General features: G+C 36.3%; 1 protein-coding gene across 2 annotated transcripts in view; it reads right to left on the minus strand.

The window, feature by feature from the left end:
* The window catches only part of LOC128983943 (erythroid differentiation-related factor 1), a 179,413-nt gene that overhangs the window by 9,314 nt on the left and 142,456 nt on the right, over positions 1 to 27,643 (minus strand). The window contains exons 14-20 of one of the 2 annotated variants that reach the window (XM_054403223.1): positions 26,863 to 27,027; positions 24,984 to 25,027; positions 23,915 to 24,106; positions 22,149 to 22,298; positions 20,750 to 20,904; positions 14,509 to 14,669; positions 96 to 236 (exon numbers count right to left, since the gene is read on the minus strand). In XM_054403223.1, the coding sequence (XP_054259198.1) occupies positions 96 to 236; positions 14,509 to 14,669; positions 20,750 to 20,904; positions 22,149 to 22,298; positions 23,915 to 24,106; positions 24,984 to 25,027; positions 26,863 to 27,027 (1,008 nt within the window). Of the gene's footprint in view, positions 1 to 95; positions 237 to 14,508; positions 14,670 to 20,749; positions 20,905 to 22,148; positions 22,299 to 22,362; positions 22,742 to 23,914; positions 24,107 to 24,983; positions 25,028 to 26,862; positions 27,028 to 27,643 lie in introns of those variants that run through there. The other variant, XM_054403228.1, reaches the window with a different exon arrangement.

Raw genomic sequence — 27,643 nt, forward strand, 5'->3', positions numbered from 1 at the left:
AAAAAAGTACAACAAAAACTAGCCTAGTGAAAATTTAAAAATATGACTAAATTAAACAAACTACTATCACCAGTTTAAAAAAATCATTACTTTACCTTCGGCTGATTCGTTCATTTTTTCTGTTTTCAGTTCTTCCATTTTGTGCATTTCCATAATAGACTCCAATACAGGACGGCAACTTAACAAGAAATCCACACCAGTTTGTAGAGCCTTCAATTTGTTATTTAGGCTGTTGCCTAAAAATCACATAATTCCCTTACATTTCTTAAAAAAAAAACTACTTAAATAATTAAATACATTTCATAGGTACAAATCTGTTTTTAGCTTGTGAGCCTGTTACAAGATCTGCTACAACATCTATTTTCTTGGAGTTCAAGATGACAAATGTTTTTGCGAATAATTTATATCATCTTTCATTATTTGCCAGAGAGTAGATGTAGCTAATGCCAAAAATTTACTTAAAATCCCCCTCTTAACAGCTGATCTTTTATAGATGAAGTTTTCCCTACAGATGATTGGTATTTCATAATTGAGGTGTAGTAAAGACATTAGGAAATATATGTGTCCAATATATGTGTCTAAACTGTATTTTTGAACTTTGTTGTTGTTTTATTTTGAAATTGGTTAGGCCCGCTAGCTAAAGACTAAAGAAATTCTCACCAATATAGTGAATACAAGAAATTGATTTTTCATCACACCGCACCGAAAGTAACTGTTTTCGATAACAGCTGATATAATGAGCTGATTTTGGTTGGTTGAATGGGAAAGTAGTTGTAATTAAGAACTGATAGTTTTTCCCTCGCTCTCGATTAGTTATCCATTTATACACTATGTGCACTAGTGTTTTGTTACAGTTTATTATAATGATTTAAATCAGCTGTTTTCATTGTTGCATAATCTAAATAAATATATACAGAAACAGTATTTAGTTTGTTTTGCTGTGTTTTTAGCATAGTGCGTGTTTTGAAATTGCTCAAAGTATGTCTAACATTCCTGATGATTTTATGAAAACAGCTTCAGAGGAAACTAATCACCTTCCACCAGAAAAATCACAGGAAAGATATGAAGAGAAATACAGAAAGTTTAGAAACTAAAATGTTAAGTCAATTAAAGTAAGTGACGAAGTAATTATTAATAAATAATCTATTATCATGAAACCATATATGTACGTTGAGAAGTGTATTTTCAATGGTAAAGTGTGGACTAAAACTATTTTAATAATCCTGATATTCTATAATGTTATTCTATATGTGTGTATTTTTCGTCATGATGAAAAGTATCGTTCATAACTCATACTGAAAGCTATTTTCCTACTCTTGCTCTATTATTCCCTTCCTCGGCTTTGCCTCGTACGTGAAAATAAATCTCAAATACTCGGCTTCGCCTCACACATGTTCTTGGGCACGCACCAGAAAATACCACTTTAGGTCCTAGTAATGAAATATACAGTAGACACCCTCTTATCCGGACTCCTCGGGACCGAGGCCAGTCCGGATAGCGGTTTTTCCGGTTAAACCGACGTCCCCAAAAACTCGTTTAAACGGACCGTTTGAATGCATACTGTATACAGTATTTGACTTAAATTTAGGAGAGCATTGTATTTAGACACGTGATCACTGGTCTCAAATTTTTCCCAAGAGAACGGTTGTTTCAGTACCACCCACTTCCTGCCGATCTACTCCGGTTAAACCGATGTGATGATAAAATTTGTACAGTTAAAGAGATTTCATTTCTGCCGAGTGTAGTTCGGTTTAGGGTTGTGCGAATATTCAAACTTCAAACTTTTTCGAGTCAAATATCGGGATATTCGATTCGATTCAAAAATTTCTAAATAGGTTCGAAGTTTGAATCAAATATTTAAATGATCTACCTACCATTTAAAATTAGGTTATAATTAATTACTATTCCAAATTAAATTATTATTTATATTGTTTCATAGTTCTAAAAAGTATATTAAATAAACAATTTAAAAGATTCGAGAATCGCTGACAGAATACGCCGACTCGCCGCCGCCCGCCAGCTCTATCTATAATAACGTGTAGCAGCACAGCAGTAGCAATGTCAATCTACGAATAGCTGGAACAAAGCCAAACTCGGTCTCAAAACTCAAGGTCATGGCTTAAATTACGTCTTCGTCGAATATTAATTGTATTTCAATAGGGCTAGGCTGATAACAGAATTTCTCAATTTGATACCAGTCAGGCCTGTTTTTGACCCTGTCAGCCCCCTAGGCACAACTAATAGTAGCGCCCCTTAGCAATATATATAACAGGGTGTCCACCAACACCAACCGAGAAATCCAGAGATCATGCGGGAGTATTTTGAACCGGGGATTATATGTGAATTTTGTATTTCTACATAAAGTTTTCAATTTACCGTGATCACGCATGACGACAGTGACGTTTCTGTGACCGTGTGAGACGATAACATGTCTACACATGGCCGCGAGGGATGATCAGAATTTTTCGCGATCGCAGAGAAGATGATGATATCTACAGAGCCGCGAGGGATGCTCAGAATATCGCCACGATCACGGAAGGTGATGATAATGTCCACACGACTGCGGAAAACAGCAAGAATTTTGCCACTATTGCGGAAGATGAAGATGTGATCTCCACACAACTGCGGGACATGATTAACATTTTGCCGCAAACGCGGGAGAAGATTACCATGTATTCACAACCGTGGGAGACGATTAGGATGTCTACAGGACCGTGGGAGATACAGTAATAATTTCTACACGGCCGCAGGGGATGATCACTATTATGTCTCAATCGCTCAAGACGATGATAATGTCCACATGACCACGGGAAAAGATCATGAATCTTTCCTAATTCGCGGAAGACGATTATCTCCATATGTCCACGGGAAATTCAAATTCAAATTCAAATTCAAATTTATTTATTTGTGATAATACAAAATCTGGCCTCGCCAAGTTTGCAAAACTTGTCGGCGAAGTCCAATTGATTCACAAAAATATAACAAACAAAATTTACATTTTTTTTTTCTTTTTCTTTTTACAAATATAAATATTCTAGCGCTACTAATTCCATGGCGGTTTGTGGCAGGCACCTATCTAAGCTACATAATAATGGCAGCAGAAATGTAAAATTCTAATATGGTTTGAAAAAAAAATTGCTGATTTATAGTCAATGCTTCATTCCGAAGTCTTTGTTCTCCTGGTTCATAGACCAGGGGTTTCTAAATATTGAAGAGGCAGTGTCTAACTGGAGAAAAAAAAGTATTCGTTTGTTTGTCGTTTGTTTCTTGTTTCCTGAAAATTTGATGAATTGAGACATAACCTCTCACTAAGAAAAGTTATGCCAATGCAGGCATTTATTTATACAAAGCGGAGAAAAAATAAAAAGCTAATGTAAGCAAACATGTTTAAATGTAAAAAAATGTAATGTGTTAATGTAAAAAAGCAACATGTTTTTTGCAAAATGATTACATTTTTCCGCAATCGGGGGACGATATAATGATGTCTTCATGGCCACGAGGGGTGGTCAGAATTTGACCACGATCGCGCAAGACGAGGGTAATGTCCTCACGACCGTGGGAAAAGATCAGAATTATTTTGCCTCATTTGCGGTAGACGATGATTATCTCCTTACCACCGCGGGATATGTTCATATATTGCCTCGATAATGGAAGACGATAATTATGTCTAAATGACCTGACCGTGGAAAATGCTAAGAATCTTGCCGCAAAGGCGGGAGACGATTACGATGTATACACAGCCACGAGGTATTATCAGAAGTTTACCGCGATCGCATGCAAATACAACCACCAATTTTTTTTTATTTTCCAAATGTTTAGCGCCCTTGCGCCCTAGGCACGGGCCTACCGTGCCTATTCGGTAAATCGGCGGCCCTGATACCAGTTCTGAAATATTACTCATGATTCTCGATACCGATTCCATATGGAAACTCATATTAAGTTCATCATATAAGTTGCCATGGTCAATGTTAAGTTGTTCGTTTAAATTCTGAATCAGACAACCGGTGTAGTTCATGCCGGCCCAAAATTATCGTGCGCTCTTAGTGATTTATCGTGTCTAAGTGTCATAAGTAAACGGAATCAGGGAACCGCTCTTGCTTTTTACGAAACGAAATAGTCGTGGACTGAAAACAACCAAATGGAGGTATCACTGGCACGGCAACTCTGTACTACTAATCGAGACGCTGTAAAACGTTGTTATGTTGTTACCACTAGAAGAATCAATCAGCTCACTGGCTGATGGCAATTGCAATGCCCTAGTTCCAAAGTACTATTCCCCAAGTAATTTATGGCGGTCAACGTCTCTCAATTATCGCATTCAGTGCTACCTTCGGTTGTAACTCTAGTTCAGTGCGAGCAACTATTGCCGCCATTGCCGGTATCGACTTAACCTTAATCGCAATAACTATTTGTCTGTGTGTAGACACTAGACAGACACTGACAGTGAAACTAGGCAGACGAAAACAGCACGACGGTTTAGGATTCCCTAAAAAAAAAAAAATCCAGGTTGTTCAGGTCGTACTTTTCATACTAAAATTTCCAACATGTTTTGCGCCAACTCCCGCAATGCTGTTTTAGCGCTAACACAGCTCGCTATTTTAGTTATAGTCCAGGACCTGACTAGCGTTCTGTGTGCATGTCGTGTATAGAGAATTTTGCTTTTGCATTTCAATATAGGTGTCTTAGGAAGTGTTTTCCACTCGGGTGTCAAGTTCGAACCTGGTACGTTTTTGAGCTATGACGTCATCAAGATGGCGGCTCGGAAATTTTTAAATGCGTATATTTCGCAAACCGTTTAACGGATCGGGGTGATTCTTTTTTTGTTTGAAAGATAATTTTACAGGAAATGTTTTTTGTATTTACACTTTTGTTGTAAACTTAATATTTATCTCACTATATTAAAAAACGTGGTTTTTAATATCATTGTTTTTGAACTTTTCCTCATAACTTGTTAAACGCTTATAGAATGAAATAACTACCCATTACAAAAGTTTTAGATAATTTTATGCCCTTTCCAACGATACCAAACAATTAATGTTTGAAACTAAAATTAAAGCCAAGAGATTAAATAAACCGTTAACTAACACTTAACATGGTAGAAAGTCCGGAAAATATTGCGGCTGGAACAATTCCTCAAATGCGTATATTTCGCATACCGTTTAACGAACCGGGATGATTCTTTTTTTGTTTGTAAGATATTTTTTAAGCCTATCTTTTTTGTATTTACACCTTTTTTGTTAACCTACTATTTGTCCCACAGTATTAATAAATGTACATTTAATTGTTGTTTTTATTTTACTTTTGCTTATAACTTTTTGACTAGACTATGCTATTGGATTAATACAAATACCAAGTTCAATTAATAGGAATATATCTGTTTAGTCCTTGTAAGAACAAGCCTACTATAGCCAACTTGTTACAAAGCCAAGTACGCCTTAATGTTATTTTTACTTAACAATTTTCAACATGTTTAAATTAAAAGCCGATTTCAGGATAAGTTGCTGAATACTGTTTTCTGCACAAACGTTTGTTGAAGCACAATTTGACCAATGCATAATGACAAAGGACGATTTATTGACATTGAAAAGTGTTATTCATAGAACAAGTAACACATTACTATGGTTAATAGTTATAGCAATGTCGTTTTTAACATTAAAAATTAAGAAAGGCTATAAACTCCAATTTCAGTAGGCTAGGCTCTGTAACACAAAAAAGTATTTTTAAATAATCGTTTTACAGTTTTATTGTTTTTAATAGTTGATAAAAGACATCTATAAATGAATGTATATTAAAGAAATAAAATGGGCTTTTAAAATATAGTTTGGTTGTATGTCCTTTGAACTTAATGAAATCTATATTATTAACGTGATACAATCAAATTTTATGTAAACGGTTAAGGCCATTTACCAAATAAAAATATAGGCATATGGCACATCAAAATGAAGCTTAGAGTGTGTAGATTTGCCGAAAAGTATTTATATAGACGAACTTCCTAAGGGCTCTGCCCAACAGGCTGATTTCCAAAGGGCTACGCCTGGCTTTACATGGTTTAATTTAATTCAGTTAATGAAACAGCTGGTCAGTACAATGAAGTGGTGTTTGTTTATTTACTCGAAAAAGATGTTTGTTACGCTTAATTTAGGTTTAGGAGGGTTATGTTTGGTTTTAAAGAAAGGTTGTATACGTTTTGTGAAGTATTGCTCAAAGTTTCATTTTGTGTAATTTAGTAAGCTACATGTAAAGAGGCTTGACCAAAATTAAAGAATAAATTATGGTAAAACATGTCATTCGTGAAGGATCAATATGATGCAATTTATGTTATTGCTACACTAAGGTATGTTGTCATATTCTTTTGGATCTATTGACATAAAAAGTAGGGGTTTGAAAGTAAGTAGGTTTACACTTTTAAATCAGTTTAAATTTTCAAACTAAATCATAGAGTTGCCGTATTTTAAAACACATACCAGAATTACTTTATTAGCTCTCTAGGTCACATTTTCTTCCCGTTGCAAAGCACGGGTATAGCAGCTTGTACTATTTTAATTTATGGAATGTTTTCTTTGTTTTATATTATGCATATTTGACAATATCACCTGTTCCTCTAGCTGCCCTAGAAACTTGGAATGTATTACATATAAGATGCTTAAAAATAATGAAATATTTAAAAATAAGTATTAAATATGATGGAACACCCAACTAACTTATTTTGGTTCTGTTGTTGTAATGTTAGGTTTATATAGTTGCAATTAATTTTACATTTAGGCCTACCTAATGTGCGTGGAATAAAAGTAACGTCTTTGGAAAAGTCGCTAAAATTGTAGCTATAGCTACATTTCATTGTAGCTGTAGTTGTTGTTGAAAATGCCTGCCTTTTCCATTTATTTGTAATAGTCATACAGATGATATGAATGTTGTTTTTACTATCAGCTGTCTGTTTTGTTGTCCAATATTGTTCCTTGTCATGAAAACATTAATGAGAAATACATTTGATTATTTTATAGTTACATTCGTTTTTCGTCGTAGTTTTGCTTAGATTATCCCTAAACACCTCCACTTGGGAGAATAATTCAAGAGGTTATGGTCGCCAGCATCGTTTTATGTACATATCAGTGTTGGGAAATCTAGTCTACTACGTACACGGTAAGAACAATTTATACTGACATATTTTTCTGTCTCAAGAGTATTATTTCTTTGGTATATCTTTCGATCGAGTTCGTCCAGCTCTACAAATGGAATACGTGAAAGGTATAAAACCATTGAAAGGAGCAGAAGATTGGCCGACGTGGAAAGATCGAGTGTTGGACGTTCTAGAGTTGTTCGACGTGGTTGATATCGTCGAGGGAAAGAGAGAAAAGCCTACCCTCTCTGATCCTCCGACTAAAGCCAAAAAGGAAGAACTTCAGAAATTCAACAAATCCACGACTCAGGCAAAAATAGTCATTTCTCAGTGCGTTAGTGATGATCTACATCAACGTATTTCCGGAAGATTATCAGCTAAGGAAGCGTGGGACATTTTGGTCGAGCAGTTTGATAACAAGGCAGAAGATCAGTTGTTTGGTCAGTGTTTGGATTTCTTCAGTATGGAATGGGATGATACTGAGGATGCCCCGACCGTGCTTTCAAGATTGAAGAATCAAAACCGCGAATTTGCGGCTGGCCTCAAAACGCTTAACATCCAAACAGTCGAAGATTTTCTTGAGCTCCTGTTTGTGTCAAAAGTGTTACACATTTTGCCGAAGCGTTTTGAATCGTTCAAGTCTAGCTACTTACTTATGAAGGCAAACGAGAGCAAGAAACTTGAAGATGTTTCATCTGCATTAATCCTTCATGAGCGTAATGTTGCTTCTAAGTCAAAAGCTGGTGACATTCTTAGTGCCACAAACAGCGGTGGTCAGAAGAACAGGAAACCAAAAGGTGACATTTCGTGCAAATACTGTTCGGGGAAAGGTCATTGGATTCGCCAGTGTTCTAAATGGAAAGCTGACGGCAAGCCTGCGTATCCAGCTCGAGCTAATGGCATTAGCACTAGCTCAAAAGCGAGTGACACTGATAAGAAGAGAACGAAGGGCTCGCAAGTTAACGTGACCGACAACCGAAGTGCGCTGATTTCCATCAGCAGTGACATGAATATCGTGACCACGAACGACCAGTAGTGGATCGACAATGGCGCTACTCGGCACATTACGTCAAATCTGAGTTGGTTCACGGAGTACAAACCTCTTCCTGCAAACTCGAACGCAACAGTAAAAGCGGCGGGAAAGGAAGTTATAAAAGCTCTTGGCAGTAAAGTTGTTGAAGTAGCGAACTATGAAAATGGAAAACTGGAAACATTCACATTCAACGATGTCTGGTATGTTCCTGACGTTTCTCGGAACTTAGTGTCCATTCTCGCAGCTCATGATCGAAACCCTAATAGCAGGTTTGAATTGACTAATACCGAGTGTCGGTTCACTATTAACGAACAAACTGTATTCAAAGGTACTCGAAACTGTGGTGGAACTTTGTATCGTGCCTCATTTCACACAGTTCAACCGTCTGAGGTTTGCGCTAATGCAGCAGAAGACAATCGCATTCTGCAGTTATATCATGAGCGCTGGGGTCACATGGATAAACGCTACGTGCGATCGAAGCTCGAATCTGAAATGGGTATCAAAGTGCCAGCTAACTACGAGATCTGCGAACCGTGTCAGTTCGGAAAGGCACACCGTCTACCATTCGGAACACGAGAACGCCCCTCAGCCCCCGGTGAGTTGTTATCCGGTGATGTTTGCGGCCCATTTGACCCATCCTTCGGAGGTCGCCGATACTTGATCGTCATAAAAGACCACTTTTCAAGGTACCGATACTGTTTTGTAGCAAGGGAAAAATCTGCTGTGAAGGAAGCGTTGCGTGAGGTGTTGTCTAAAGCACGCACAATTGGTCATCACGTCAAAGAGTTTCTCAGCGACAACGGTGGTGAGTTTGACAACGCTGAAGTTCGTCAAATTCTCAGAGAATATTGTGTTAACCAATGTCTGACAGCGCCATATACACCCGAGCAATATTGTGCTGTAGAGAGAGAGAACAGAACGATCGTCGAAATGGCCCGTACATTCAAGAATGCCAATCCAAATGTGACATTTCCTGCAGCGATCTGGGCTGAACTTGTCATCACTGCTGGCTACGTTTTGAATCGAGTGGGAAAGTCAGCAGTTGCCAACAAATCACCTTTTGAGCTCTGGTTTGGTCAAAAGCCGAGGATCAAACATCTGCGAGTGGTCAGCTCAAAGTGCTACGTCCATGTTCCTGTTCAGAGGAGGCAAAAAATGGACAGGAAAGCTGTGGTTGGTTACCTGGTTGGATACGATGGCGAAGAACGATATCGAATCTATGTTCCAGAGAGAAGAGATATCGTAGTTTCTCGCGACGTCGTTTTTCAAGAAATCGTTGGAGACTGTGATAAAAAAGTTGAGTGGCCCATCAAGATTGAGAAAACCAATGACGTCGAAGAAGATTGGCAAGAAGTCGAAGAGACTATTGACGAGCCTAGTTCTCAAGTAATGATGAGCCTATACCGACTGAGGACCCGTCAAGTAGCAGTGATAGTCAAGATGGAGAGTTATCCAACGATCCTGCAACTCGGCACTCGACTCGGGAAAGAAGGCAACCCGAATGGCTAAACGATTACGTCTCGTCTAACTTTGCCGAAGTTCTTCTTGTTGACGATGAACCTAAGTCTTACACTGAAGCCATCAGTTCAGAAGATAGTGCTGAATGGAAAACAGCAATGGACAAAGAAATGGCATCCATGCATACACACGGTGCACGGGAATTGACCGAACTCCCTCCGGGAAAGAAGACTATCAACAACAAGTGGGTCTACCGAATAAAGCGCAATCCTGATGGAAGTGTTGACAAATATTGAGCGAGATTGGTCATCAAAGGATGTGCGCAAAGACCTGGTATTGATTATGCCGAAACCTTCAGCACGGTTGATTGTCTGGAGGTCGTTCGATCAATATTGTCCATCGCAGCTGTTGAGAAGGTGGTTCTACGACAGTTTGACGTCTCAACTGCTTTCTTGTACGGAGACGTTGAAGAAGAGATTTTTATGAAGCAGCCTGAAGGATATTCAGATGGGACAAATCGTGTTTGTTGTCTCAAACGCAGCTTATACGGCCTGAAACAGGCACCTCGATGCTGGAATAAACGGTTTGACAACTTCATGAAAGGCTTAGGATTTCGACAGAGCCGTGAAGATCCCTGCGTCTATATTTGTCCTACCCCTGCTGGAAAAATCATCGTTGCACTCTATGTTGATTGATGACGGATTAGTCACAGCGACTAGTCAGACTGAAATGGACTTATTTATTGGGCAACTTCGTTCACAATTTTGAAATTGTTGCTAAAGAAGTGTCAAAATCTCAAAGACTCAAAATTTCTCAAAGTGATGGTGATATATTGGTCTGCCAATCAGCGTAGATCAAGAAGATCATTTCTCAATTTAACATGGAAGGGTGCAAGCCAGTACTTACTCCCATAGAGAAGCTCACTGCTCAAACGCCAGGGAAAGCCTCCGATTTTCCATACCGATCGGCAGTTGGAGCCCTACTTTATGTTGCTCGTGGTACTCGTTTTGACATTGCATTTAGTGTAAGTGTTCTATCCCGTCACTTGAAAATCCTACACAAGATGATGTCACAAGAGCAAAGCGTGTTATACGCTATTTGACCGGCACTGTGGACCAGAAGCTAACAGAAACTGTGTACCAATCCAAACCTAAAACACGTCTACTGGAGTGCTATAGTGACGCCGACTTCACTGGTTGTCCAACTACAATGTGTTCAACAAGTGGAGTTATTATTAAATACGCGGATGCAGCTATCACTTGGCTTAGTCGTCGTCAGGAGTTAGTTGCGGACTCAACTTGTGAAGCTGAAATCATTGCAGCTAATCTTGGTTCAAAAGAAACAATCTGGATTGCTCGTTTGTTCAAAGAACTTATAGGATTGTCTGCTGTTCCTATCCTGAAAGTTGACAACGAATCAGCAAGAAAACTCTGTGAAAACCCCGAGTTTCACTTTCGTACAAAACATATTCAGCGGAAGTACCTGTTCATTCGAGACAGGATAAATATAGGGATGCTGACTGTAAAGCACATCGGTTCGGAATATCAACTAGCAGATATACTAACGAAGCCTATACCGGTACCTTGACCAAGACTTCAAGTTCTGCGAGAAAATCTTAGACTCTCGGAATGACTATGCAAATAATAAGGGAAAGTGTTGAAAATGCCTGCCTTTTCTATTTATTTGTAATAGTCATACAGATGATATGAAAGTTGTTTTTACTATCAGCTGTCTGTTTTGTTGTCCAATATTGTTCCTTGTCACGAAAACATTAATGAGAAATACATTTGATTATTTTATAGTTTAAATTCATTTTTCGTCGTAGTTTTGCCTAGATTATCCTCCACTTGGGAGAATAATTCAAGAGTTGTAGCTAGCTACTTTCTCGGGACTGTAGCTATAGCTGGAGCTAAGCTACTTTTTTGGAAATGTAGCAGTAGTTGTAGCTACCTGAGTACCTACATTTGCCATTCGCCAATTGCGGGACTAGCTGTCACCAGAAATTATTAGAAGATGGCGGTCGCTGAGGCTACTATTGGTTATGTAGCTTACCACTAGCTCCACCCCCCTTCCCGGATGTTGCCAAGCTTCTTATGAAGCTGGTGATTATACGTGATTGATGTAACAATCAATAGACAAAATAATATGTTTATGACGCATGATTATTATTACAGCGTGGATAAATAAAAAGATACTTTAAACGTTTGATAAGCAACGCAAAATACGCTAAAAATTGTGAGGAAATTTCTGAATTAGGCTGATTAATTTGGGTTGTTTAGATTAGGCCTTTGTTGTGACAAAATACGATGACGTAATTGGAGACCAAATCTACATTGTTTTAAGGCATTGTTTTTAAGGCACTACACTATTTAAGGCATGTCTTCAATTCTTACTTATTATTATTCTGTTTTCACTTAAATCAGCTGAATGCGATGTTTACTTTTTACTTTAGTTATTATTTATTATTATGTAAAGATGAAACTCTTGTGCAAAAAAGTAAAACTTAAAAATTCTCTTAATGTTCCGTGGGAGTGTGGCAAGCCATGAGACTGTATATAGCAAATGTTTTTATTTACATCTGATTAAGACAGATGATTTGTTGTGATTGTAAATAGACTATTAATTGGTTTGAATGAAAACTAAACTGGATGAAATAAGTGTTCCTTATTCTTTTAACTTAAAACTAAATTTTATCCATCAAACTAATCCAGTTCTTAACTTATATTTACTATTACTAAGTAACAAGAAACTTTAAACTTAACTTCTAATTTTTACTCAACTAAATTTTTGTACACGCTTCCACAACTAAAACTTCTTTTTACTATACAAGAAAAATAACTCAATCCTCAATCCATATTTCGCATCAAGGGGTGAGCGAATAGGGGTTTTTTTAAAGTTCGAATCAAATATATTTTTACTATTCCGTATATTGAATATTTATGAGCGAATATTCAATCGAAGAGTTTTTAAGTTCAATTGAGTTCGAGATCAACTTAAGACAGCATGTTATGTAAGTATAATACAATGTAAGCTGACAAAAACTATAATTTATGTAATCAGAAATAAAAAGTTTTATGATAGTGTTTACTTATATATATCACCGTTTCCTTTTTCCCCTTTTATAAATGTATCATTCATGACCCAGGCCTTGGTATAGCGAGATTCTTAGTTGGTGGTTTTTAAATTTTCTGTTAAAATTCTGTATTTTGAAAAATTAAATAATTATCTGTCATTTACTGTTGTATTGTACTGTAGAACAGATTTCCCTGCCATACAAATCAAGAATTAAAGGGTACTTTCATGTTAAAAGAAAACCTTCATTATTAACGATGATTTTTTTTCTCTCGATATATCGATATTAACAAATTGAAACATATCAGCTGACAACTACGATGAATAAATGATGTTCAGTATTAACAAACAATTATTTTAAAAAATATTGAAAAAAACTGTTCTAAACTAACCTAACATAACTAACCAAACTTGTTATACATTTAACTAGGATTGCTTTCAGAGAGGTGAAAGCCAGTTGAGCGGAGGAAACGTGATTTGATATTTGTATAAGTAACTAAATAAAGTCAATAGATGTACTACTAATGCTTGTTTATTGATTAAAAGTATAATAACTCAAACTTAGTTTTTTTCACTATATCTTGTGATTCATATACCTCTTCTAAAAGTGGATTATTGTAGTTTTGACCAGGAAAATATTACAGTAGTTGGAATCTGGTTTTGACATGCAAAAATGACATTAAAGTATAAAAAAGAGAAAGGAAATTTGACATTTAAAAAATTCAACTGTGCAACATTAACATTTGTCTTCATTTCAACCCTTGCAATTGGTTAAACTCAGCTTTCTTTGCTGGAAATAATTTATGATTTGTAATACCAAGTATTCTTGATGGAGGATGATTGTAATGTAACTGGAATATAGGCCAAGGCCTTCTACCAATATTAGGACGATTTAGAGACGGGATTTTAATACCGGCCTTAATAAAATAAATAGGCCTACAAGGCCTATTTTAATGTAAAAACTAAAATGTAAAACACCTTTAAAAGACTTAAAAGACCTGAATTATCTATGTAAAACAAAAAAGTAAAACTGCAAAAAGACGGTGTTTACTCAAGGGAGGTATGGATGTGCCTACGATGACGGCTGTGGGCTGCTGATTAGCGTAAGTTGAAAGTACATTAAAGGTCATTACTAGTCTCTTTGAAGAAACGGTAGTCTTGATAGCTCATCAGCAGCTATCAAGTTGTTGGCTTCGGCAATTGCACTCTTTAATCTTTTGCTTGCCTCGATGTAATTCTTTCGTAGCCGTAGAGAAGACATTTCTGAGTTTGTACTATACCCTTAGGGATATCCAACCACGGAAAAAATTCCATCAACGCTCTGCTACCATGACGCGGAATTATAGGTGAGGATTGAGTTTTTCTTGTCCAGTAAGAAGCTTAATTGTGGAAGCGGGTATATAAATTTAGTTAGTTGAATAAAGTTTAGTAGTTTATTTACAATCACAACAAATCATCTGTCTTAATCAGATGTAAATAAAAACATTTGCTATACACAGTCTCATGGCTTAGCCACACCCCTAGTCCGGTTAAACCGATGTCCAGTTAAAAGGTGTCCGGTTAAAAGGTGTCCGGATAAGAGGGAGTCTACTTTACTGATTATTTTGATCGGTACTCTTAGTTTTCTTGAAAATTGGAATTTTGGCTTAACAGACACAATAACAGAGAAGAGAGAAATAAGAGATAATACCGGTTTCAGCTTTTTTAGCCTATAAAAAGTAAAAATGACCAAAAACATCATGATTTACACAATGTACAGACAAAACTGTATTGTTATTCTAATTGATGTATTTTAGGCATTATTTATCTTAAAGCATAACATACTTACTCTTCTCAGCTAAGAATTCCTGCAACGCCACCCTTTCTAACTGGAGCCTAAGGTACTCTATTGGGTGTTCCAGTCCTTTCATAAGTGCACCACTTTTATCATAGTGAAGATTTACTAGGTGTAGAACATTTTTCCTTTTTGATTCATCCATTTGTTTTGTTCTAGAATTCAAACAAATGGTTTAAAATTAGTGATGGGTCGGTACATAACGTCAAATGCCGGTTCCACCGGTTCTTAGGAAAATCGATGGAGAAATGTCGGTACCAGGTTAATGGGTTATATTTTTATTTACAAAATTCACATTGTCAACCAACCATGATGATTATTTTTCACTTAAGGCTGGTTGAAAGGACATATTTATTATGAAATATTACCAATAGTAGGCTATAGGATGATTATTTCAGTGTTAGTTGGTTAAGTTGTTTTCACTATTGTGAGCTGATAGAGTGGTGCAAACATTGACACCGATTGCTCCACCACCTTCAAGCAGAAGACAGAACCAGCAGTGGCGTAACAGAAGGGCCCGCAGAGCCCGCAATGCGGGGGGCCCGCGAATCTGCTAGCGGAAACTGGCGAGAATAGAGGCCCGTGAGACGAGTGGGGCCGAAAAATTTGAGTTAATTCTTATTGAAATGTAGTATCAATCATTCAATAATTATTGTATTGAACAAGCAATAACATTAATGTTAATAATAATATGTTGTCATAATTTAATTTTGTTAGGCCTATTCAGTGATAGCGAACTAAGGCATGGTGTAAGGAAAAAACATAGGTGTGCTATTCCCGTCATATGCTAACGTCACCCAGATTGCAAACAACCATTTCCCCATTTAAAAAAAAATCGTAAAAACAATAACATTTAAATCAAAACAAATATACATATATGCCAATACAATCAGGTGATTTTTGTTTGCAATCTGGGTGACGTCAGCATATTACAGGAATAGCACACCTATGTTTTCAGTTTAGTGTATAATGAATGACTACGCACCCGACGATGGAGTTATCTCCAAAACGGCCGTAGTGTTAAATCTTAAATCAACAGAATTGCGAGGACTGTAGGCCTAAGTAGCCTTTATATGCAATAGGCTATTTTAGCCTGTGATAAAAATATGTCAATCTTCTAAATTGACCAACTTTGAGTGTATGAGTTAGCCTAATTATTATAAACATCGATAAAAACTAACCGAATAAATAATTGATAACATGTGTAGTAAATTAAATATAACACCTCCTTTGAAATGAAAAATTCTGATACAGATTAAAATATAAGGTAGGGTATTTTTATTTTATTTCAAAACTTTCTACAAATACTGATATTGATATAATGATGTAACTTTATCATATAAAACCATGACTGAAATACTTAATACACCCTTTTATGGAACATAACCCATAATACTTTAATTTGCTTCATGACAATTTGTAAAATCCAATCTGACCTATCCTATTGTACTTTATTGTACCGAATGGAAATAAATATATTTGATTTGATTTGAATATATCCACTACTACAGTGTATTTATGATAAATCTGTTTGAGCATTGTATTGTTAATCGGAAAATAACTCTTGGGGGGGGGGGGGGGCGTTTGAATATGTTGTTTTGGTGGTCTATGAGAGGGGGCCTAAAAAATAAGTTTGCAGGAGGGCCCGAAAAAATCTGTTACGCCACTGAGAACCAGAAGGCAAGCTTAGCCTAATAAAGACTGGATCAAATAAATGATTTATTTGGACTCAACAAAATTATTACACTACCTTAAAACCATCTTTTCTTTATCTGAAGTTGATTATTAACTACATTAATAATAGTTAAATGACTATTTTATTTTATTCACACAGTTCATTATTTCACTTTGCTTTGAACAAACTATGGAAATACAGAAGCAACATAAATAGCACTGATTACTGAATGTGTGACACGAACCTCAAAGTCAGTCCAGTTCACCCTAACTGTTTGACTTAGTCCAGTCCAGTCAGTGGCTGAATTCATATTTTTAAGCCCAATGGTTAAATGTTGGGTTATTCCTGATTTTGACAAAACCTATTGCATTCGATCTGTAACCACCGTGACAAATTGCAACACTGCGCATTGCGCAAGACTACTATTTCAAATTTCAAGTTAAACAGTAAAATTTATTTACTGATGGATGGAACTACATGGGGCTACATGACAAACAGCCAAGCCTTCATTCAGCAAACCAAAAAGGGCTTTTATTTGTTATTGTTTGTATGCTTTGTTTGGTGGTTTGTACTTAATTTTCTTTTGTCTTACTCTTTCTCGAGGGAGGTGTGAAAGTTTAAAATGCAGTTTAGCGTCAATTTTCTTTGCAATTGAAGAATGGGACTTTGTTTTTGTTGGTTTCCTTAAATAATTTATATGTTGATGTGAATAATTAAACTTCTTTTGTCTGTAAAGAATAAGTGAAAGTGGATTAGTTTATTACAGGAATGTAGAAGTAGGGCTACAATAAGTTGTTGTTTTTATAAACTAATGTGTGATAAATTCTTGATAATTGCTTCCCAAGTTTGGAAGTATTTAAAAATTTATGAAGCAAACAACAGATTTGGGAAATGCACCATATTATTTAATTATCTACAAAGGTGGGGGTCTAAAAGCACTTTTAACCTAATGAAATACAAAAAAAAAACCACAATTCCCAGTACAGGCACTAGGCCTACAAAAAAATCATCACAGTCGCCAAACTATCACAGCGTTTGATAAATCTTTTTTTCAAAAAGCCTGCACCTTAAACTAAGTTATAACCTCAAATGACTATGTAGGCTCATTTTCTAAAAAGTTTTGTTCAAAGTGTCCTTTCCATAATACTTTGGTTCTAAATTTTCCTTAATACTGGAGCCTAAAAATAACTTAACTTAATGCACTTGTAGGTGCAAAATGATTTGAAATTACTTCTTTCTCAATATTTAGCTACAACTTAACAGGCAGTTAACTTAGTTTAACAAATTTTCAGAGCCACTTTTCTTTAGCCTATAGTAAAACTTATTGTTTTAGCAGTGAATCATTTCAACATATAGGCCTATATTTAACACTTCTGGTATTGTATATATTGTTTTTATTTGAATGTGTTTGGTTGGTTGTTAAATAGTTTTTGTAAATAGGCCTAAGTTTTATTTTGTTAATCCCTTAATATAACAAACCTACACTAATAAAAAATAATATTTAAAAAAAAATTTTAATACAATTCAGAAGAATCAAAAGTGGGATGGATCCCGTAAGTGAATAATGTTATAGTAAACCACTGAATGTTTTGAGCGTATATTTTAAGTGTTGACAATTTTATATATTTTACTTCATTTGAATGTATTGAAAATTGAAATATTTATAATAAAATTCAATAGATAAATTGAAATTCATTTCCTTCCTGCATATTTACAAAATACTCATTATAAAGAATCTATATATTTAATACGCTAGGCATATTTTTGTCATAATTGTTTTGGGGCGGTGGTGCTACCGATCACCATGTCCAAGGTGTCGTTAGAAAGGTCTTAGCATGTAGTTTTGCCATCAAACAAAAAAACGTTGGAATTCCATCAGGGCTCTGCCCCAGTGGCCTTCAAAGTTCCCATGTTATTCTTAGGGAGAAAATGTTTGTTTACATTTGTACAGATGAATACTTTGAAATTAAAACTAATATTTGAAACAGCTGGTTATACTAAAATTGGAGACATATGCTATAAGGATTTATTAGATTAGTTGAAAAGATTGATGTTTCACTGTTTTAAACCAGTTTTTATTTGGACGAAATCAAAACATAACCAAAAAAAGTTTGACATAATAGAGACTATAATACGTCGACCAGGACAACCAAAAGGAGGAGGCCGACGAACTTTAACTGGTAGACGCGAATGAAATACAAATAATACTATTGCCGTTGATAGCCGAATACAGCAAGCACCCTTCTGTTGGGATTAATTGTGTGCTCTCCAACAGCCGCCTGAAGATTTCACATTCAATTTAGGACTGTTGGATAATCGCTGCATAAGCTGTTGATTTTGGAAGACAAGGAGGCGGGTAGGACTACATCGGAAACAGAAGAGAGGAGATATTAGATGAGTGGCAAATGTGTTGGGAGCATAGTGTTTTATTTTAACGTTTTAAATTTAAAGGTAAACGTTCGGATATATACTTTACATCAGAAAGAGACAGGACAAGATTGGGAGATGGGCCATTATGAAACGCAGTTTGTCACAGGACATGGCAAATTTCAAGGTGAATTTGTGGAGATTTCACCCGGTGGAAGAGAAAGTATGTAGATGTGGAGAAATAAAAACCACGAGTCACGTATTTATTTATAAATTGTTCACTTCAGGGGACAAATAGGAGAGAACAGGAATAAGTCTTAGATAAGATAGGTCTAGAGATGAGAAAATAAAACATGATGAGTGACAAGGAAACAATTGAGACAATCTGAAAAGTAGTTAGGGAAATAGGAAAAACCAGGAATACATACAGGCTTTTAAATTAAAAAAAAGAAACAAACAAAAACTAAGAAAGGAAAGGAATGAAAACTTGCCCATGAAGAGGAAACGAAAGGTTAGAGCGAATCTCAATGATCCCTATCGCTCAGGGCGGTATGGGGAAGGGAGTGGTGCTGTTAGGCTTTTGGACACATAATGTGTCTGGAAACCTATAGTCCTCGCCACCCTAAGTTGAGGCAGCCCAAGGCCGCACGGCGTATATCTAGTGCGGCCTTGGGCTGCCTCAACTTAGGGTGGCGAGGACTATAATGCGGCTATGAGTAAGGTTATTTGTAGAAAACACTATTTACAAGAAATGTTGATTATATCGATCTGTTATGTACATCTTGAGTATTTCCATAATCTTATTTGAGTTGAATCTTTATTCGTTTTATAATAACGCCTGTAATACTTAGCAATTGCTCGAATTCGAGCAACAGGTACACTAGTTAATGAATAATAAATAAATAGTATTAATAATCCATACATTAAGGTTCATTCAAGCAATACGTATTAGTGATGTGTCAAAACCAAATCTCAAATCTCAAAACCATCAAAACTTTGGAAAAGTTTCGGTTTCGAGATTCGATCACCGAGTTTCGAGATTCAAAAGTTTCGAAATAGGAAGTTTTGGCACTTATATTTAAGAAAATCATGACATTTTTGTGTCATTATTATTAACATTGTTTACACACAAGCTAGTAGCAATCGAGCAAACACATCTCCATGAACACTAATGAAACAAGTAAATTGTATTCTGAACTGCAAAAGGCATCTTAAATACTGGAACAGCTTAGAATTCAGTTTCATATCGATATTTATTAAAAACAAAGAAATATTGATTACTAAATGTTCTAATTAATGTAATGTTTATGTTTATTTCAATGTCAAGAGTTTCATTTATTTTAATGTTAGTTGTAAAAAAAAAATGTTATTTTGTTTATGCGTCACATTTATGTTATTACCTCTATCTGGATTAGGAGTCAATCTCTTTCAGTTTTGATCGCATAATCTCATAACCATAATGAAAATGTTATCATTACCTGTATTTTTTATTTTTAGCAACCTTGACCAAGAAACTAAAAAGTTTCACGTTCAAGTTTCGAGATTCGAGATTCGGGATTCAAATTTTTAAGTCTTGGTTTTGGTTTTGAGATTCAAAATTTCTGGTTTTGACCATCACTAATACGAATACAGATATTACACAGTAACTTAACGTATCGAATCAATAAATACAGTATTTTATAGCCATTGCTTTACATTCTACTCCCATCATTAAATATCTACTAAAGTTACTTTCTTTATTAATTTATTACAATTGGTATTATACGTAATCTTATTTGAAAATCAATTACTTTTATAAAATACAGTAATACCTAATAAAAATTTGCAACATAGTGCTTATTCGACACTAAATGTGTGGCAATACCAGCGCTCACATAGGCATAGATATACGGTGCTGGGAGCCCGAGGTACCGCTCTGACGTCACAGCGGCGGCTTGGTGGGGAGCCACCTGACATCACTTTCTGAGCTCGCCTGGCCTAGCCCTTGTATATCTCTAGCCCTGGCCTAAGTTAGTCTAAATTGTGGCAAGTCAATCAAATTATAAGACCATATGGAACCATTGGATTAAATTTGATACATTGACGCTTAAAATCTTAAAGCAGGTTGATACTGTCAAAGAATCAATGTTTGACTCCAGGAGGTTCTAAAATCCTTTATAAAATCCACTATTTCTAACTGAAATCTTTGCATACCTATACAATTGCTGATAGAACGAGCCCAATTTGTGGTGGAGCATGGCTGCCCGAAATTGGTACATACACTGACGAAAATCTGTAGTATCTAGATCACATGACTGAAGGGCTTTGGTAAAAAGTTCTATAAGCTCTCTCTCTGTTTCCTCTTGACTCTGCAACATTTTCAATTGATATCTTTCAGTTTAATAGTAAGAAATAATAATAAAACAGGTAAACGATTATCAATAAGGGGAAAGATTGTGGATTTATGAACAACTAGCAGAGTATCCTTCCTGCTTATGGGATTGGCGTATAAGTATAAAATGCTTATTGCAATTATACTCGTGCTTTGCGTTTGCAATGGGAGAGGACACAGTTTAAGAAAATTTGGTTCTTTTTTCTTTTTATTTACGGTATGCTATAGTATAGCACATCTACCATAGCCATAATGTTCTACCACTTCACCTAAACAACAGAAAAAAAAAATTAAATATTTGCAAAAATACCACTGCCTCTAAACAATAAAAAAGATAAATTATCATTTTTCACAGCTTTTAGTTGCTAGTTGGTTCAAATTAGATGTTGTCGTAAATGCAAAAAAATTTATAGTTCTGCACCCTGTTGGTAAACCTTATAGCTTTTTAATGCTATATAATATCATAGAACCAACTTTTGTAGTTGAAACAGCTGACAAAATTATTTTATTCCTTTTAAATATGAATACTCATAAGGATAAAGCCCCCCATACTCGGACGAGCATGTTCGCGAGCCTGTTGGCGGACTTGCTCGCGAACTTGCTCGGCGTTTTCAACAGACGGTCGAGCATACTTGCGAACTTGCTTGCCGCCACCCGCACTTGTACTCACTTCTCTCGTGCTGTGACAGTCCAACGAGCCGAGCGCCGAACCTAACATGCTCGCAGACCCCACACACTGGCGAGCATGTTCGCCGCCAACACCGTAACGAACATGCTCGTGAACATGTTTGCCGGTGTATGGGGGGCTTAACATGGGAAACTCCAGAGCCACTTGGGTGGAGCCCAAAAGGATTTTTGGGATAAGAATGTGTCTATATTTTAATCGGGCATGTGAGCTATCATCACACATTTTAGCCCAATCCGACCAGTATTTTTCACTTTTACTTGCCACCAGCATCCATCCATACATCCAATACATCCAAACATTTTGACTTGTAATATTAGTAGGATTACTAAATTTGAAACACAAAATTCCATTTAGGTGTCATTAATTCTTTATAAATGATTATTTTTTATAAATATATTTGCATATGTTTGTTGAAGATGTGACAATGGTGATTGATTTTGACCACTCTCACTTTTAATCAGCAGACGCAATCATTGACTGTTAGTTAAATTAAATAAAACACAGTTTACAAAATTTTCTTAGCTGAGATTTACCTTATCATTTATTGCCGGAGGATTGTCCTGATACAGAGTAGCCATTGTGTAGAGAGTGGTGGACAGCTCCCATGTGATAACATCCCACACCTGGGGACCTGACTTGCGACTGCCCAGCACTCCTAGCCCCTTTTGGTACAGACTGAGAGCCTACAACATAACACATATCATATGGATGCAGAGAGTGGCCTGGTGTAGAGAGTGTTGGACAGTGTCCCATGTGATAACATCCCACACCTGGGGACCTGACTTGCGACTGCCCAGCACTCCTAGCCCCTTTTGGTACAGACTGAGAGCCTACAACATAACACATATCATATGGATGCAGAGAGTGGCCATGGTGTAGAGAGTGTTGGACAGTGTCCCATGTGATAACATCCCACACCTGGGGACCTGACTTGCGACTGCCCAGCACTCCTAGCCCCTTGTGATACAAACTGAGAGCCTACAACATAACACATATCATATGGATGCAGAGAGTGGCCATGGTGTAGAGAGTGTTGGACAGTGTCCCATGTGATAACATCCCACACCTGGGGACCTGACTTGCGACTGCCCAGCACTCCTAGCCCCTTTTGGTACAGACTGAGAGCCTACAACATAACACATATCATATGGATGCAGAGAGGGGCCATGGTGTAGAGAGTGTTGGACAGTGTCCCATGTGATAACATCCCACACCTGGGGACCTGACTTGCGACTGCCCAGCACTCCTAGCCCCTTGTGATACAGACTGAAAGCCTACAACATATCACATATCATATGGATGCAGAGAAGGGCCATGGTGTAGAGAGTGTTGGACAGAGTCCCATGTGATAACATCCCACACCTGAGGACCTGACTTGCGACTGCCAACACCGCGGAGTGTCGGAACCGTTTGTGGCAGTTAGATAAATGTATCTGCAATACTAAAATGGTATGGGAAGGGAGGGAAACAAGTCCTCAATGTAGGAAGTGATGATAATAGTAGTTGTGGACCTGTTTCCTTTGTGAACCCCACAACTTAGGAGGACAAAGTTGTGATCAAAATGTTATATAAATGGCCCCAATACTTGAGAATGATAATACGTTTTAGTACATTTACTTTTAGACAGTATATTTAATATAGTAAATACATGTTTTAAACAGTATTTTATAATGTCATTGTTTGTAAAGGAAACAAAATTATGTTGAAAATCATACATATGCATGTTTTATATTTTTTCCATTCCAAACAAATGTTAAACCAAGCAACGCTCGGTCCCCTAGTACTGAACATTAAATGTACATCTCCTAGTACAGGCCTACAATGTACATCTTGAAATACAGCAGAAGGATTTTGTTGAATGTTTGAGTGTAGAGGGTTGAAAAACTGATAGGTGAAACCCACTATCTGAGAAAAACACATTTATAGTAAAAAGTCTAAAAAAAGAATAGTTTAAGAATTTATAAGGTTTTTATAGTGTGGGAAGTAAAAAGAAAGGAGTACCGTAGTAAACAACAAAATACCATGATCCCTTCGCTTGACTTGCTTTCACTGCTCTGAAAGCAATCCTAGTAGGCTATTTAGAAATGGTTGTGGTTTGTAAATGATTTTGAAGATCCCCAATTTTTTAGTTACCGGATTTTTCTAGTTAAATTCCTAAGTAAAATATGAATTGAAAATGTAAATATTGGAACATAATTGTGGATCTTCTAACTACTTAACATTAACTGATTTGTTTGTAAAAAAAGTCATAAATTATTTGTGTGTGATCTGTTTTGATAAGTATTAAAACATCAATTACCTTGTCGTAGAAGGCCCGTTCATCGGGTTGCAGTCCTGGTTTGTCTGGACTGCACTTGTACAATGCCTGCATCCTCATCAGTTTGCCAGAGTTGGACAGGAGTAGTGCTAGGTTGTACTTGTCTCCAATCTTGGCAAACTCCTCCTGGCCCAAGTCTAGATATTGCTGAGCTAAATTGAACCAAGTTTCTATCTGTGAAAAGAAAATTAAATAACTTAACACGTCCATTAAATTAGGGTTTTAATTTTTTTTTACAAGAATGTTCAAGCATAGATAAAACATACTCCCTTGGAATATGTGTCATCCTTACGGAACAGCTGAGGCCAATTTTATTGTTAGTTCTGTGTGTCACACTGTAGAGGTTATGTTTTGTTTACAATTTGTTTCTTGTTATTTCAGTAATTTAAAACCTCGTTAGACCAAATTAATCGATCTAGTCATAAACAATAACTGGTCTCCTAGTTATATAAGCAAACAGTAAATCACAAATCATTAAAATAACCCTAAAATAATTTTAATAAATTTTGTCATCACTAGCGATCAGTGTCGACATACATGAACGAGACACGAAAAAAAGCTTCAAAATTTACAGTGGGATGAGAAGTCTACGTGTGTTGCTTAGTCTATGGTTCATGTTTGTGGATTGAAGAAGAGGCGTTGCAGCAGGAACTGTTCCCACAGAGGAGAATGCTTGCTCTGGCGGCAGAAACAGAGCTGACTCCACCTCCACAGCCTCCTTCCTCCCTCTACTCTGACAACTGAAGAAGGTTTTTCAAAGATATAGCTTTGCTAGCTATCCTGTGAAAATTATAGTTTAAGGGCTACCTGACACACGTCACAAATTATAACTCTGATGTTTTGTCCTAGTATATCTCATACTCATAGATATAGGAATTATTTATGTGTCTCTTAGACCCTACACTTTAATTTTCTTATCATAGCTAAAAAAATTCTCCTTAGCTACTCATGCCCGGTTTCTGATTTGAGTGGTTTTGTTGTTGTGTAATCTAAGTATGAAAAACTGACAATTCCATTTAGTGCCCATAAGATAAACTTTATAAATACTGACCTGAGATCTGACCAAAGGATCATCCCTCTTGTCTACCTCCACTGCTGAAATAATAACATATTTATTAGATTCTGGGAAACGATAAAATTAAATATTTTTATCAAGCCTTATAGAAAAAAAGCTGTTTTTTTTTATGAGAACTGATGTGAACAAAACAATAGTTTCTCAAGTTCATATTTTAAAACACAAAAAAACAAACATCTGATATTATTGATCTAGATTTTCTAACTTTTAATCCCAATTATTTTTTTCTATTTGCTCACTAAGCAGGCTATTGTTTCATTTCAATCATGCTATTGATTCATGTTAATTTTGTTTTCAAACATATTTTCTGTTGACCATTTAAATCCAAAGATAAACAGATGAATGTATCCTATACTCTAATACGAGCTATGTCTGTCTGTCTGTAATATATATCTCAAAATCCAGCAAAAGGATTTTTCCTACAGTCACTCGACAAAGTTGGCTTCCCTGTACTGTTTATAGTACAGAAAGCTGCTAATTGCTGCATATTTATACCTTGCCGTACGGTTTATACTTTGCCGCACATCAGGATTCCAACCAAACAACACAAAACAGCGTGGTTTTATTATGTACGTAATCCGTGTACGCTTGGAAATAGGTTGGCAACACTTAAAGATAATAATTCTATGAGCAGCTGATTGACTATTATAACTACGATTTAACCTGTCATTTCGTGTTTATAGTTTCGGTATTTCTGAACTTTCTGGACTTTTCTTTTAAACGTTTTTAAAACATTCCTACGATCTTAATAAACAAGAAAATACCTTTAAAGCATTTTTTTAGGCGCCGAAACCACTTCAAATTACTAAAACATACGGAACTATATTCTCAAAACGCGGAGCACATTTCTTACCAAGGAAAAATAGCGGAGTGATACGGACCGCGGGTACTACTTTCTCTAGGACACCATTTGTGTTGCCAGCTGAACCTAAAAAAGTGTTGTATAGTGTTTGAAAGACTAATTATTTATATGCTTTATAGTGACTGTAGGAAAAATATAATGTGTAACACGAGTGAAAAAGGCCTTTGCTGCACTCGAGATCATTCCGCACGAGCCGCTCTTGTGTGCAGCAAAGTGCCACTTTTACCACTAGTTACACAAATAACTATTGACTAAATTTTGGAATTTTAAATTTTGCAAGTGTTTAAATTTGAGGTTAAGTCACATTGTCATTGTGTTAATGATTGAAACTGTGTTTAATACACGATTAGAAGATTAATAGCAATTTTTAATTAATCACCTAAGTGAAAAAACCGTGTTAAGTGATGAAGACACTTAACACTAGTCCCTCCTTCTCTACAGCACGACAATTACTTTTCCATTAGATGCCAGCCAATGCTGCCATAACAGGTTACTTCCAGCAACAAGTTCAATGATTCAGTTATTTCAAGTCCCACACAACAACTTAAAACTGGAAACTGATTATCAAAAATTGTTTGTCAGACTCTCAGAATTATTTTTTTTTTACGGTGATTGGCAGCAACACAATCAAAAAGTGTTATTTTAATAACATGGAGATCGCGGCAACCAGTTATTCATTCTGTTATGCTAAACATCTCTAGGTAGGACCAGCTAGAACAGTGCTTAGGGAATGCGACCTCTCTGTTAGGTTTGAAGTACTTTGATTTCTTTTATTTAATAGGAGCGTGTTGTACACCTTAAAATACAGTCAAACCTGTAATATTGTCCACTTTGTGTTAAGACATCAAGATTACCCAGACCCAATGAATATTTAACAGTAGCCAACTAACCCAACACCCCAAATTTCACTTCCTTCAGATCTCTAGTAAGCAACTCAAAACAACTTAATAGCTGATGTTGCTAACTTGATAAGGAGATAACATTTAAACAAACCTATGATCTTGTTTAAGTAGATTGTGTGGAGTTCGTTGAGCACATTGCCACTTCTTGCGTGCAGTGCGTCACTGGGCTTCAGCTTGAGGGCCTGATGATAGCAACTCCAGCTGCTAAGTAACATCTGCTCCACACTCTCAAACTCCTCTGGGATTATTACACATTCTGAAAATAAACATCAAACAATGGTTCAAGGTAGTAGTGATGGCCAACTGAATCCCTAATTTCAAAACCTAAACAGAAAACTATTTTATTTGTCAGGTTAAATAAAATTAGGTATAGGTTGGCTTTTAAGAGCTTCGTGGGTTTTACCCGTTTTAGAAAAAAAAAACTCTAACCGGGAATTAATGGAAAACGTCAGTTTCGATTTTTATTTGCCATGCCATAATTGCACTGTGATCTCGTGACACAATTTGAAATTTTTCGTCATTGTTGGGTACGTATGTGGATTTTGCCACTGAGGATAACGTTTTTGTGATGGCAGAAGAAGATGATGATGTCAACAAGAATACAGATAGAACCCCTCATATTTGAAAAATATGTGTTCTGATGTAGTTGTGGTTTTAATTATTTTATCAAAACGTTTGATCGCCTTAAGTTTTTATTTCACACTGTTACTACGTTATGTTTACGTTTTGACGCACTAGTTTTTTCATTGAACAATAGTAGTGTACAACACAATGCAAATAACTTGACAAAATAACACAATTATTATACAGTACTGTAGTAATCAAATCAAATCAAACTTTATTGTCACAAAACGTTTATACATAGCATAGCT

The sequence above is a fragment of the Macrosteles quadrilineatus genome, unplaced genomic scaffold, assembly GCF_028750875.1.
Source record: "Macrosteles quadrilineatus isolate MER2022 unplaced genomic scaffold, UCM_ALF_1.0 Scaffold_1__1_contigs__length_201487025, whole genome shotgun sequence".
NCBI classification, from domain to species: domain Eukaryota; kingdom Metazoa; phylum Arthropoda; class Insecta; order Hemiptera; family Cicadellidae; genus Macrosteles; species Macrosteles quadrilineatus.